Source organism: Pteropus vampyrus, unplaced genomic scaffold, assembly GCF_000151845.1.
Source record: "Pteropus vampyrus isolate Shadow unplaced genomic scaffold, Pvam_2.0 Scaffold652, whole genome shotgun sequence".
NCBI lineage: Eukaryota > Metazoa > Chordata > Mammalia > Chiroptera > Pteropodidae > Pteropus > Pteropus vampyrus.
The window spans coordinates 130,163-143,950 of NW_011889433.1; the positions used below are offsets into that span (position 1 = coordinate 130,163).

The window sequence follows — 13,788 nt, forward strand, 5'->3', positions numbered from 1 at the left end:
GGAAACCAAATGGGGTCATTAGATTCTATCTGGCCCCACACAGCTGCCGGCTCAAGGCTCCGTGCCTGAGGCTGCCTCTGTGTCTATTAAAAAGGAAGATTAACAAATGCCAGGGCGTGTTAAAGACAGGGCAAGCACCCAACACACTTTCTCTGTGACTTAATGAAATGGGTAGTAAAATTATACCCTCCTGTCCATCCACAGTCAGCATTAGTGCAGCAAATGGTCTGGCCCCTGGAAAGCTGCCTCGGGCTCTAACCCAGGAATCTAGGAATCTAGGAATCGCTGCTTACTTAGCTCTGGGAGATGCACCAGATGCTTCCTTTTTTTTTCCATCCACCCCTGTCCCCTTTAGGACCTTGCCAAACATTTTCCCAGCGGCGAAGAGTCTCTGAAGAGGCTGGAGGAGCAGGCCGTGGAGGTCATCCAGAATACCTCTCCTTTGGGTGCACAGAAGATCACCGAGGAACTGGAGGAGATGCGGAAAGTTCTGGAGAAGGTGTGGGGCCTCTGGGAGGAGGAGGAGGGCCGGCTGCACAGCCTGCTCAAGTCCAAGGAGGCCTTCGATCAGCAGAAGAGGCAGCTTGAGGCTGAGCTGGAAGAGTTCAGGATGAGCCTCCAGAAGCTGCCCAAGGAAGGCCTGGAGCCCATGGCGAAGGGGGGCACTGAGGACGAGCTGGTGGCCCGCTGGAGACTCTACTCGGTAAGCAGAGTTTGGCCAGGCCACGGCAGTCTAGGTGGCACACGTGCCGTGGGGTGTTGCCGCTTGGAGCCCCTCTGTGGTGGGGGATTCACGCTAAGCCTTCAGCACACTCTCTGGTTTTCCTGGGTCTTTGGGTGTGACTAGAGTTGGGTGTTTGCACCCATTTTCTGGATGAGGACACTGAGGCCTGGAGAGATGTTTTTTTCACAGCATCCCTAGGATCACATGATAGGTCGGTGGGTAAATACGACCAGAGGTGGATTGGTGGCAGGTTTGCCACTCCCTTGCCCGGTGTGGCACGTGGGGTGGGCCTCCCGGAGGGCAGAGGGAAAGCTCTTAGCGTAGAGATGAGGGCGGGTGACATCTGTCAGAGCACCCTCCCCTCCCAGCATGCCATGTGCACATTCACGCGAGGTTTGACTGGACAGAGAGGTCTTTAAAATAAGGGCGGACGCCCTCCCCCCACTCCCATGTTTACTTATTAACTCAGTGGGTTAGCTCCGTGTCAGTCCCCTTAGGGGAAATTTCCAAAAGAAACGCCACCCAGACCTCACCTCCACTTTGCATTGTTGTCCTATTTTTTCTCTTTCTCCTAATGTTTGCCCATATGCGAAAATATCTTTGTGTCGGGGCGGAGCAAGGCGCCCGTGCTCTTTGGGGCTCACTCGGCCTCACGGTAACCAACTCGATGCCACTGCGATGATCAGCTTCGTACGAAGGGATCGCTTTCCCTTCAGGACTGTCTGCCTCGCTGCGGCGGAGGCCGTGTGGAGCCGTGGTTAAGGGCGGGGACCTTGGGATCGGGCCCTGGGTTAAGTCCCAGTTCCTCTCCTCGCCAGCTGGACGACTTTGGGAGAATTACATTGATCGGTCGAGTGTGAAGTGGGGATGGCGGTTGGAGGATCCACCTCACACATTCCTTATGACCACGTGAAGACAAGAAACGCTGAGAGTAGCACGGGACTTTGGCCAGACGGTCCGCTCTCAGGGAGGGAAGGCGTGGAAAGCACGGCCACCACCCCGGTGTCACTGCGGCCACCTGTCTGCTACCTCCCAGGAAGCTTTTCCGGGGCGGGATGCCGACCACATCTCGTGGAGGCTCTCTGCCCCACCCCACCCAGGCGTCACCTCAACTCTGACCAAGCTGTGACTAACCAGAAATCAGTAAAGGGGAAATTCAGAATTATTACTAAAGACTTCCGTTCTTAAACTGTTTGCTCTTCATATGGCCTGTTCTATCGCAAGGAGCAGACACACCTGACCTGCTCCAACCCCACCCTCTGGGTGCCTGGGGACCAAGCCAGGTGTGTGGCTGCAAGGCGGCCGAGCCGGTGTGGGCTGGACGCGCCCCGGCCCCGCAGAGCGGGAGAAGGGAACGCAGTCACCCACCTCTCAGCGAGAGAAAAGTGTAGGGTGTTTTCTTGCTTTTCAGAAACAGGCAGACTTCAAGGAAGCAGGTGTGTCAGGGCCTCAGATAAAAGAACAACTTGTAAAGAAGGCCACAGTGAAGGCCATGTTCATCTTCAGAACTGTCACAGTGAGGGGGTCATTCACGCAGCACGCGCTGTTCTGAGTGCTACTCAGCCCTCGGTGGGGGCACCGTCACGATCCCCCGTTACTAGGTAAGGGGACTGAGCCCCGAGAGGTTCTACCACTCGCTCCAGCTTGCCCAGGACAGCGGGAAAGGGCGGCGTCTTAAGTGTCAGGACGCAGCCCCGTGGAGCCAGGGCTCAGCGCAGGTGTCTGCCCGGCCTGCCAGTAATGATAAGTGGACCGCAAAGCACCGTTAGGCCATTGTTCCCTTTGGTGCTGAAGAGGCAGGTAAAGAGCCAGATGTCAGGTCCGCTGGTCACCTGCCCTGTGTATAAAATGGGGACACAGAGACTTACCTGTCAGGGTCGCTGCAGGGCTTGAATGGATGGGAATTTCAGAGCATGGTGCCAGCACTTCCTAGATAGCAGTTATCTGTGTCAGTTATTAGATGTCAGTTCACGTGACAACGCCGCGAGGCAGGTGATATGCAGAGAAGAGCCAGCTTGGTGAGCATCATGGAGCGGGAGCTGGGGGAGCAGGGGCTGAGCTCCCAGAGCCCCAGCCCCTGCCCTTGGTGACAACGTTTCCCCAGCCCCTGGCGACAGTGTTTTCCATGCCTGGCCCACTCCCACCAGCCACGCCCGTCCCCTGCACACGTCCCCCTGCACTGACCTGCCCCTCGGGGGTCACCTGTGTGCTGCAGGCAACTCAGGCAGCGCTGGCCACCGAGGAGCCCCGGGTGGCCCAGCTGCAGGCCCAGCTGAAGGAGCTGATCGTCTCGCCCCACGACCCACAGCTACTCCCCAACAGCGTGGTCACTGCCATCCAGGAGTACCTGAGGTATCTGTGGGGCCGCGGGGGGCGGGGCTCAGGGGCTTCTTCCGCCTTCCAGGGCCATCTCCAGGAGGAGGGCTCGCTTCCTCTTGCAGCCTGGTAACTCTTAATCATGCTTGCACCTCTCAACGATGGCACGGCGTTAAAGGGTCTCACTTGGCTCAGGCACTGTCCCTTTAGACGGGACTTTGTCAAAGAGGCCCGAACGTTGCTTTTTTCCGTGCTAAGTGGCTCATTCGCCCATTTCCATCAAATCTCTTTATCCGCCTGGAGCTGGGTCCAGCATGTCATGGCCCAAGGGAGAGCTTTTCAACAGACAAACGTGATGTTTGTCACGCCCCTGCCTGCTGATGATGCGGGCGGAAGCCCCGAGCCCATCTCCACGCCAGCCTCTGCCTCCCCCCTGGCCCACGGGCTCAGGCATAGCAGGTCTCCAGTCTCCTAGCTCAGCAAAGACCAGCAGATCAAATATCTCTCCTGTGCGGAACTCAGCACAGGGCAAATTTGGAACCTGTAGCTAGTTTCACTACGTGGGCCTCAGAGGGTTTGGAATACAGCACAACCATCCACGTATCCATCGCACCTCTTTTTCCCTCTGCCCAATCCCGGGGTTCCTCCAGAATGACTTGGGGGAGCTCCTCCCTTGCCGTGTGCCTCTCATCCCAGTGTGCTCAGGCCCCGCCTCTGCAGGTTGAGAGCAGCAGCCTGGATCCCCCATGGGATGCTAAGGTGGGGCGGGGGGAACTGGGATTCCCCGTGCACAAAGCAGGCAGTGGGATGAGGTGGCCGAGGGCCTCCTTGTCCCTCTGGTTTCTCTTGTCGAGGTGTCGGGTGCTGGTTCTCCATGGCTGGGTGCTGGACACTGTATCTGCAAATTACCTATAGAAACTATTTGGACCTAGGATGATAGCATCTTACTCAAGAAAGAATTTTGTTTGCTTCTGTGAGTCGCCCAGGGACAGGCGGTACCTGTCTCGGGCCCCGTAATTACTCGTCAGGGCTTAACTTCCCCGGTCCCGAAGCTGGGCTACGAGTCGTTTTGAGGACGGGCTCACTTCTGGAGGGCATAGACCTCCGAGGTCCCACGGACAGTCCCGGCGGAGAGGACAGGGACCACACTGGGAGCGTCACAAGCCGGACTCCCCGGGGTCCGGGCAGAGGCCTCGTTCGCGGACTGACCGCGCTCTCTCCTCTCTCGGTTCCCCCCACCACGGCCCTCACAGCATGAAGGGGAAGAGCACCAGGCTGCGCAGTGCCGCGGGGGTGCAGCTGTGGCATCGTTCCCAGAGGCCTCTGCAGGACCTGCAGCTGTGGAGGGCCCTGACCCAGAGACTCCTGGACATCACAGCCACCCTGCCAGACCTGCCCTCCATTCACACCTTTCTGCCCCAGATCGAGGTAACCACGGTCCTGCCAGGGTGGCTGACCGGGGGAGCTGCCAGCCAAGCACGTCATTTCAGTCACTCTGCCAGGGAAACGAACGTTTTCTCTCTGTATTTCTTAAGCTGCCGTGCATGGCCTTTCCTTCCGGGGGTCCTGTGGACTCTCTTCCCCTCATGCTCTGAAGGACGATGGTCCTTCTTCTTGAGGCACTCCTCAGGGACCCCCAAAATGAATTTCGCGTGTGCCGCAAACCTTAACTTAGGCCAGACTCTCTCACATATACCCTTAATATCTGATGAAAATCCATCTAGCCATTTCCATGAGATATGGTCACCAATAGACAGAAGCTTTAATTAGTTAATCACGATTTTTGTGTGCTTGATATCATGTTATATAGTTATTTCCACCGCTATTTATACTTTTCACATATGGATTTTTCTCAGCATCATTTCAGTTTGTTTCAAAATGCTATTCTTTTTTAATAGCTGCATATTACTCCATTTGAAGTGTGCCGTAATTTATTTGATAGATCCACAATGAGATAGTTAGGTTGTTTCCGATTTTCATTGTCATAATTAATATATGTTGAATACCTGTGTACAGAGTTCTGTCTCCATTTCTGCCATTCTCCTCATTGCGCTGAAGGATTGGGGCCAGGGACAAGTTCAGGTGCTTGTTCAAGGTCAGACAACTCGAGAGAGGCAGAGCTGGGGCCTCTAGACTCTCATCTAATGGTCTTGTCCCTGTTTTCATAGTGGTTCCTGTAAACGGCTTTGGGAGGCAGACAGGACAATTTTATTACGGTTCACTGTTGAGGAAACCAACTGCCAGAGTCGGGAGGCCCCTTGCTCGGGGTCACGCAGCCTTTAAGTGGGGGGCTGGCTTTGACCCACGACCAATGCTTTCCATAACTGTGTCACGATTGCTTTTCCAGCCTGTCCTTCCCACTGGGGCGGAAAGTAAACCGGGACCCTCTTGAGGGAGGAGGGAGAGGACCTGTCTTTCCCGCGCGTGACCTGGGGCTCCCAGAGCGGGAATTTCATGGAGCAGTGGGTTGGAACAAGTAGGGCCAGGACTTTGGTTTGTTTGTGTTTAGATGCCATTTGCTGGTTGGGAGCCAGCCTTGTGTCACCGTCACCAGGCTGCCCTGGCGGGAAAGAGTTCATGGGTCAGGGCTCAAGCTGCCCACCCTGTCTTTTCTCGACTCAGCTCCTGCATCAAGACCCAGAGTGGCCTGCAGATCTGCAGAGTTCCTCGAGAAGCGACACATCGAGCCACCAAAGTCGGTCATGGGCCATGTACTAGTTTCCTAGGGCGGCTGTAACCAAGTACCAAAAACTAGGTGGCTCCAAGCAACAGAAATTCATTTTCTCACAGTTCCGGAGAATGGAAGTCCGAACTCCAGGTGTCGGGAGGCCGGGCTCTCTCTGACGGCTCGAGGGGAGGGTCCTCTCACCTCTGCTAGCTTCAGTGTTGGCTGCGGGTGGTGTTCCCGGACTTACGGGTCCATCGCTCTGCTCTCTGCCTCTGTCATCACGTGGACACCTTCCCCCCATGTGTCATCACATCATCTTCCCTCTGCGTGTGTGTGTCTGGGTCCAAATGTCCCCTTTTAATTAGGACACCAATCACACTGGGTTAGGAGCCCACCCCAAGGGCCTCGGTTTAACTCGATTACTTGTAGAGACCCCATCTCTAAAGAGGGTCATATCCTGAGGTGGCAGGGGGCAGGGTTCCAATGTCGCCCTACGTTTTTAGGGGAGGAAAAATTCAACCCATAACAGCTGCTTAAATAGTAACTGAGAAGAGCTGTCTTTTGCTGTGTACTCACTGCGGGTCTCGCACTGTGTTAACTGCTTTGGAGGCATCATCTCATTTAACCCCATGAGCTGGGGTGTGACTACTCCTATTTTACAGATGAGGAAACTGAGGCTCAGAACTGCCCAAGGCGTCTCAGCTAGTACATAATCCAACTCATGATCAGACTCCTCAGCCAGACTTCTTGACCTCGGTGATAATGTGTCTGGGTTTGGTGAAAAGGGTGTGAAGGTGACTCCTACCTAAAGAGGCTTGACCTCGTGGCCAAGCGCAAAGCACATGCCCTCATCCACAAGTTATGTGGATCCGGCTGCGTCAGCCACATTTATGCCACCCTTCCTCCGGGGACTCCCTCTGCCCTTCCAGGGCTGCTGTCAGTACCGCCTCCTCTGAGGAGCCTTCTCGGATTTTCCCAACCGGCAGTGTCCACCTCTGTCTTGAACACCCACAGCACTCAGTTGAAACTTTGCTTAGGAAAACAATCACTGTCTGCCTTGGACTGCAGTTACCTACCTGGGTTGGGGTCTTTGTTCTTCCCCTCCCAGCCCCATGACTAGCTCAGGATCTCAGAAACCTCATCAGGGAAAAAATGGAAGGACTCTAGCCAGCTGACAACAAAAGGCCTGGCCTCCAGGATCCTGGGCCCTCAGTTAGAGAAATGAAGTACTTATTCTGAACAACGGGGTAATTAGCAGGAGCCTGAGGCTTGCCACAGCGCTTTGGGGCAGGAGGAGTGAGTATAGGCCGGGAATGTGGTCAGGGCAGGCTTCCTGGAGGAAGTGGGGCCTGGCTGTGCAGAGTTCAAGCTGTGTGGGAGCAGGTGCCATTACAAAGAGGCTTCAGAGTCCCCTTTCGGTTCCCACCTCACCTGGCAAGCTCCTACACATCATGACTCCCTTCAGGCGCCACCTCCTCTGGGAAGCCTTCCTGAATTCCCACCGACTGTGCTGCCATAGGCCCTTAGGCCCCTCGGAATGTCCCAAACACCACCTGGGGAATAGCCCACTGTGTTGGTGAAGGGGAATCGCCGAGTAGAAGATCAAGCTGGTTTGATTTGGGTTCAGCTACAGTGGGGACAGTTGATTCTGGGGGCAGCTAAGGGGCAGCAGGTGGTCTGGAGCTGCCGTGGTCCAGGTGAGCAAGGCTGAGGGTGCGCCAAGGTCAGTGGGAGTGCGGATGGAGAGGAGATGGGTTTCGGAGACACGAAGGTGGTGGAATTCTTGCCCAGGCTTGGATGATGAGAGGATGTGGGGGGCAAGAGAGGAATCCAGTAACCCTGGAATTCAGGGTTCCCGTGAGCCTGCTTCCTTTTACATCCGCCGCTTCCTCAGAACCCTGCTCCGAGGCCTCCTAGCAGCTGCGACAGCACAGGCGTGCCCCTGGCACCGGTTCCAAGCTTCGTCCTGCCCTGTCCTGCTCCGCGGTTCATAGAGGCCTTGTCTCCCACAGGCGGCCCTGGCAGAAAGCACCCTCCTGAAACAGCAACTGACTCTGCTGCAGCTGAAGAAGGACCTGCTGAGTAGCATCTTCGGCCAGGACAGAGCCGCAGCCCTCCTGGAGCAGGTGGCGAGCTCTGTGAAGGACAGAGACCTGCTACACAATGGCCTTCTGCGAAGGAAAAGCAAACTGCAGGTGAGCCCCTCAGGCCGTCCACCCGGCACTGGGGCTCAGCCAGAGAACTGGGCCGCCCCCTGGGGAAGGGTCGGGGAGAGGGCAGCCCTGCGTTCTGATCTGGGCTCCACCAGGGCCAGGGTGTGATCTTGGCCACATACTTTTGCCCCCACAGTCTTGGGCTTCTTGTCTATAAACTGGGTAGGATTATTGTGCAGTCTTTCTAATCTAGTCTTCTGGCCACCTGTCTGCCCACTGCCTCTGCCCCCACATCCCCTCTCTACACTGAAGTCACTGAACTGTCTTCCACAGAAAGCCGGGGCATGTCAAATAAGAAAATGCAGAGAAAATATGTAAGCTTTTAACCACCAGAGCTGGAAGCTATTATATCAGGGACACATTTCTAAGCAATTACGCCAAATCGAAGCTGTAACATGGCATGTTGCGGACAGTTTATTCTCTATGTAACAAATGTTTGCTGAGCATCTGATGATAGTGATGATGATGATGATGATGTTGATGATGATGATGATAATGATGGCTGTGGTCTCTGGGGCACCACGGGGGTGGGGGTGGGGTAGGCACCTGCTGAGAGCTTCACATCCGTGGTCTCACTAATCCAAGGAGCAAACATTCTCCAGTTTGCGGGACAGATAGTCTCTGTTGCAGCCCCTCAACTCTGCCACTGTAGCATGAAAGCCACTGGATGCGAGTGGGCGTGGCTGTGTTCCAATAAAACTTTATTTACAAAAACAGGCCTCTGGTAGGATTTGGGATGTGTGGCACAAGACGTTGTTTGCCAACCTCTATTCAGAACAACTGTTACATGACTCTGAGGAGGGGTGTCCAACCCCCTCGAGGGCTCTGGGAAGGCTTCCTGGAGGAGGTGACAGAGGAGGCTGGAGAAAGAGCAGTTGGATTTTGAGGAAAGCTCTTAAAATCTGTCTGCTGCTCATTCTGTGTCTACAGAGCTTGCTCACTCAGTACAAAGACTTTGGCACTGCTTTTGAGCCCCTGAAGAGGAAGCTCTGGGACCTCCAGGCCAGGACCCAGGCCGAGAATGTGCTTCAGCGTGACCTTCCTGGGAAGCAGGCACAGCTTTCAAGGCTGCAGGTGAGGGATCCGTGGGGCCCAAGGCGCCTCTGCTCAGGTGCCCAGCTCTCCCTTGTCAGCAGTAACCGGCAGAGCAGCAGCTGCCCCAGCCGGAGACTTAGACCCCCACTTGGGGTCTGATCCTTTGTCTCGGTTGAATTTCTGCCGATGAGCTGATGGTTTCCGCCCTCAGCAGGGACGTCAGCACCTCCACACAGCTGATTCTCAAGCCTGATAAATGATAAGCTTTCCTTTTGCTTACCCCACAGTTCCAAAGTCTAACATCGGTGTTTGTTTTTAAAGTTGCTTTGCGAAGTGTTTCTAATGAGTCCGGAGGCCTTCACTTAAATAAACCTATTTGGGAATTAAGAATAAATGCTTTAAAACACGTGTACATAGGCAGATCATCGATGATTGCTGGCCCGATGAGGAGCTTGCTGGTTTTTAAAATGCACGTGATACAGTTCTGTGTCGTGGACTGTCCGCCCCAGAGCAGGGAGCGCCCGTCACTGTCACTGTATCTGCTGGCATCTCCCCCACGAGTTTCCAGGAAACACGGCTCCACCCAGTGAGGCCCGTTGACCTGGGTGAGACGTAAAGTCTAGATGAGTTCATTTAATTCTGTTTAATAAGTCACCAGCTAGTGGTCCCGAAATTGAGGCAGGGGGAGCAGAGTGGGGACATAGGGATCACTTCCCATCTTCAGCTTGGAGAGTGTTCTTTGGGAGACATTAAAAGTGGGGCAATTTGGGCTTTAAAACTGAAGCTGGGATGTGATTCTCCATAATGGGAGGCGGTCATCAAGTGAGAGTCCAGAGGTGTTTGTCCCCCGGTTTATTTTTGTGGCGTCTCAGAATATTTTTGTCTCATTTGAAAAATTCTCACCAGCCCTGTGAGTGGGACCACCAGACGCCCACGCAGTGTAGCCTGTGGGGTCAGGGAGCCCCACCATCCTGGACCCTCCCGATGTCTCCCGCCCTGAGCAGCATCCACGGTGAGAGGCAGAAAGGACGCCCCCCACTTATTCCCTCCTCTGCTGCAGGTGCTGCAGGAGGAAGGGCTGGACCTGGGGGTGCAGATGGAGGCCGTCAGGCCTCTCATCCAGGGGAACCCCAACCACCAGCACAAAATGGACCAGCTTTCTGCCCACTGCCAGGCCCTGCAAAGGTCTCTGGAGGTAAGGGGCCAGCGGAGGGCCTGTGCCGTGACAGACACCGGGCCCTGCAATCTGACCCTCCTGGAGCCTTTCTCCTCTTTTCTTCCTTCATTCCTTCCAACTCTTCCTTCCTTCCTTCCTCGTTCATTCAGCAGATGATTATTGAGCGCCTCCTGTCTGCCAGGTGGTGTTCTGGGCCCTAAGGACCAAGACAGCATGAACAAAATAGCCAAGACCCCTGCTCTCCCTGGGTTCCATTCTAGTGCATAGATGGACAATGAGCCAGCCGCCAACAAGTAAATGTACAATTCCACGTGTGCCAGGTGCCACAGAACAGCATGGACGGCTCGGACCCCGACTAAAGCCCAGTGGGCAGCAGGCACCCGCCCTTGGAGTTCGCTGCCTCAACTCGGGGCTGGAAGTTGGGTCCTGGTGGCCTTGAGCCTCATCTGCAGTGCCCTCTAGTGGCCACCTGGATTTTTTCTGGTGCCCATATAGGGTTGGTTCCCTTTTGAGCAGTGGGAATGGAAATTGAGGGTCCTTCAAAATTCCCCTGAGGACCAGTTGAAATGCAGGCTCCAGGCCCCACCCTGACGCTGACTCAGATGGAGGCCTCGGTCTGCACGTGTAACAGGTGCCGAAGGAGGGCAAAGCCAGCTCCCAGGCAGCCTCGCCTCAAGAAAACTCAGTCGAAGCAGGCTTCCCTTCTCTACCGGACCCTGCGTGCTCTATTTAATCATAAATAGTCCTAACATCTCCTTTGCAGACCTGAAATTCATAGATAGTATAAATACCCGCACCATTTAAAAATTTAATATAATGCCCTTTCTATAGCAGAAAAGAGAAACAAAAGGAAAATAATCATTCCAAATAATGTCTTTCACTACGTCAGTTATCCAGGATGGCCACACCAAAGATAGGAGGTGGTCGCAACGTCCCCCCTCTACATGACAGCCTCAAATGCCTCCAGTGACGAGATTTTCTGAGATGAGATCAGCCCTGGGTGACGTCTCGGTCAAGCCAGAGTGCAGTCTTCCATCAGGTTACAGAACAGTCGCATTCCTGGAAAGTTAGCAAGTTTATTAAGACTGCAAAAATCTCTGTGTTTGTATGTTAACTGGAGTAAGTGTCTAAGCTGGGGCCTCAATCAACAGGATTTTCACCGTGTGGATATCGGTAGGGCATGAGAAAGCCCTGTGGGAGGGGGCAGTTCTGTGCCGTGGACTGTCCGCCCCAGAGCAGGGTGCGCCCGTCCCTGTCACTGTATCTGCTGGCCTCTCCCCCACCCTGTCATCACAGCAACCAAAACCCCCCATGAGTTTCCAGGAAACACGGCTCCACCCAGATAAGCCATTGATCTGGGTGAGATATAAAGTCTAGATGAGTTTGTTTAATTCTATTTAATAAATCACCAGCTAGTGGTCCGGAAGTTGAGGCTGAGAGAGCGAGTGGGGGCATAGGGATCACTGTCCCACCCTCCGAGTGCCGCAGAATGCACAGAAGCAGCAAACATCAGCTTTAATGTCTACACCCAATGACGAGCCAGATTGACCATTCGATAACGTGAAGAAGCGTTAACTGACCATCACCGGGGGCTGTGAAACGGATGTTCCGATCCCATCACACAGCATGATTGTTTGATGCTGCTTTAAAGAAGTATCGCCCCTCTCATTATTTTGATACCCAGTGCTTTTTAAGTGTAATAAGTTTTAATAGGCCCTTCCCCCACAGGCCAGGTGATCTTCCTGCCCTCCTGGCAGGGGGCAAGTACCCCACTAAGCAAGGGAGGCCATGGAAGGCATTGGGTCTGATGTCGGTGCACAGGAGATGGGAGGAGACCGTGGTAGTGAGCGAGCAGGGAGGCGAAGCTGTATCGTTTTTCAGGCCCTTGTCAATGGTTCGTCGAGGACAGGTGCGGTATCCCCTCTCTGTGCCCCAGCCCCTGGTGGGCCTGTTGTCCAGTGGCGTCAGCCAGTGTCTGGCATGCAGGGAGGCATGGCCTTTGGTGACCCAGCAGACAGTGACGAGGACAAGCCAGGGAGGACAGACCCTGAGGTCTGATTGGCCTGTGGTGAGCTGAGAGGGAGGGTCCCAAGCTGGGTGACCAGGAGGATGGAGAATGTCAACTGTGGGATCCTGAGCCCACTTTTCATGGAGACAGAGAAGAACAAGGCGCCAGACTCAGAGCCGAGCAAGGACTGGTCCAGGGAAGGGGTCAATTTAAAAAACTTTTTACCAAAGTATAATCATATGTAGAGAAGTGAACCTGTAAGTGTGCAGCTTGATAAATTTTTAAAAACTGAACACATGTCACCAGCAGCCAGATCATGACACAGACACCGGCAACCCCTCCAAAGGCCCTCATGCTCCTACAGTCACTGCCCACCACTCCTGACAGCTGAAGGTAACCTGACCTGGAACTTGGAACAGCATAGATTGGGTTTGCCTGGTTCTATATGTTATTTAAGTTGAATCAGACAAAACGTTTTCTTTTGCGTGTGGCTTCCAGCCGCCATGATGGTTGTAAATCCATCCATGATGTTGCCTTAGATTGTTGTGTAGATTGCTCATTCTCGCTGCTACAAAATATTTCACTAGATGATAATACCCCAGCCTATTTTCCCATTCTGCTGTTGATAGGCACTTGGGTAGTTTCTGGTTTGGAACTATTACAGGCGACCCCACACGCCTGCCTTTTGATGAAGATGTGTTTGCATTTGATGGGTGCGCGCCCGGCGGGGAAGTGGTCGTGTCACAGGGAGGCCCGTGTTCGGTTTTAGTACTTAGCGACCTACAGTTTCCCAAGTAGTTGAGCCAGTTTTCACCCACACCGGTGGCAGACAAGAGCCCCGATTGCCCCCAGCCTCCTCCGGACTTGGTACTTTCCCTAAAAGTAAGACAGGCATAGAGGCTCTTTACACTGAGTCGGCCTTTCCGGGGGGACATTCCTCGCACTGTGCAAAAGGGAGGACCAGCATCTCTCGCTCTGCTGGGCAAGGAGCCCTGGGAGCTATCTCGTGTTGGGGTCCGGGCAGGTCTAGGGGTCCTGAAGGGTTGGAGTGGCCCAGGGTCTCACTTCAGCCAGTGCTCAGGGCACCCTGGGCCCCCGGGGCTGTGTTGCAGGACCTCGTGGACAGGGGCCGGGAAAGCGTTCAGGAACATTACACCTTCAGCCACGAGCTGCTGGAGATGCAGCAGTGGGTCGCCTTGGTCACTCAGAAGCTGGAGTCACACCAGAGGGACACAGGCCCATGGGATACCCAGTCCCAAGAGGCCAACATCGAGGTAAAAGGGCTTTCCCTACAGAGGTGCTGTACTCCAAAAGCAGGCTTGAGAGACTGAAGTTCCCACACTGGGGAGCAGAGACCCCCTGCCCAGGAGCTCACTGTGTGTGTGTGTGTGTGTGTGTGTGTGTGTGTGTGCACGTGTGTGTGTGTGTGTGTGTGTGTGCACGTGTGTGTGTGTGTGTCTGTCCTGCAGAAGCTACTGGCTGAATTCCCGGAGAAGGAGGCCCAGCTGCCCCTGATCGAAGCGCACGGCTGGCTGGTGATGGAGAAGAGCCATCCAGAAGGGGCCGCTGTGGTCCGAGGGGAGCTGGCGGAGCTGATGGAGTCGTGGCGGGCCCTGAGGCTGCTGGAGGACAGCCTGCTGAGGTGAG

At 54.7% G+C, this 13,788-nt stretch overlaps 1 protein-coding gene across 1 annotated transcript in view; it reads left to right on the forward strand.

The window, feature by feature from the left end:
- The window catches only part of SYNE3 (spectrin repeat containing nuclear envelope family member 3), a 58,833-nt gene that overhangs the window by 29,256 nt on the left and 15,789 nt on the right, over positions 1-13,788 (forward strand). The window contains exons 6-13 of the mRNA XM_023525947.1: positions 356-703; positions 2,940-3,076; positions 4,294-4,468; positions 7,721-7,903; positions 8,852-8,995; positions 10,017-10,151; positions 13,254-13,415; positions 13,611-13,783. Coding sequence (XP_023381715.1) covers positions 356-703; positions 2,940-3,076; positions 4,294-4,468; positions 7,721-7,903; positions 8,852-8,995; positions 10,017-10,151; positions 13,254-13,415; positions 13,611-13,783 — 1,457 coding nt within the window. The remainder of the gene's footprint in view (positions 1-355; positions 704-2,939; positions 3,077-4,293; positions 4,469-7,720; positions 7,904-8,851; positions 8,996-10,016; positions 10,152-13,253; positions 13,416-13,610; positions 13,784-13,788) is intronic.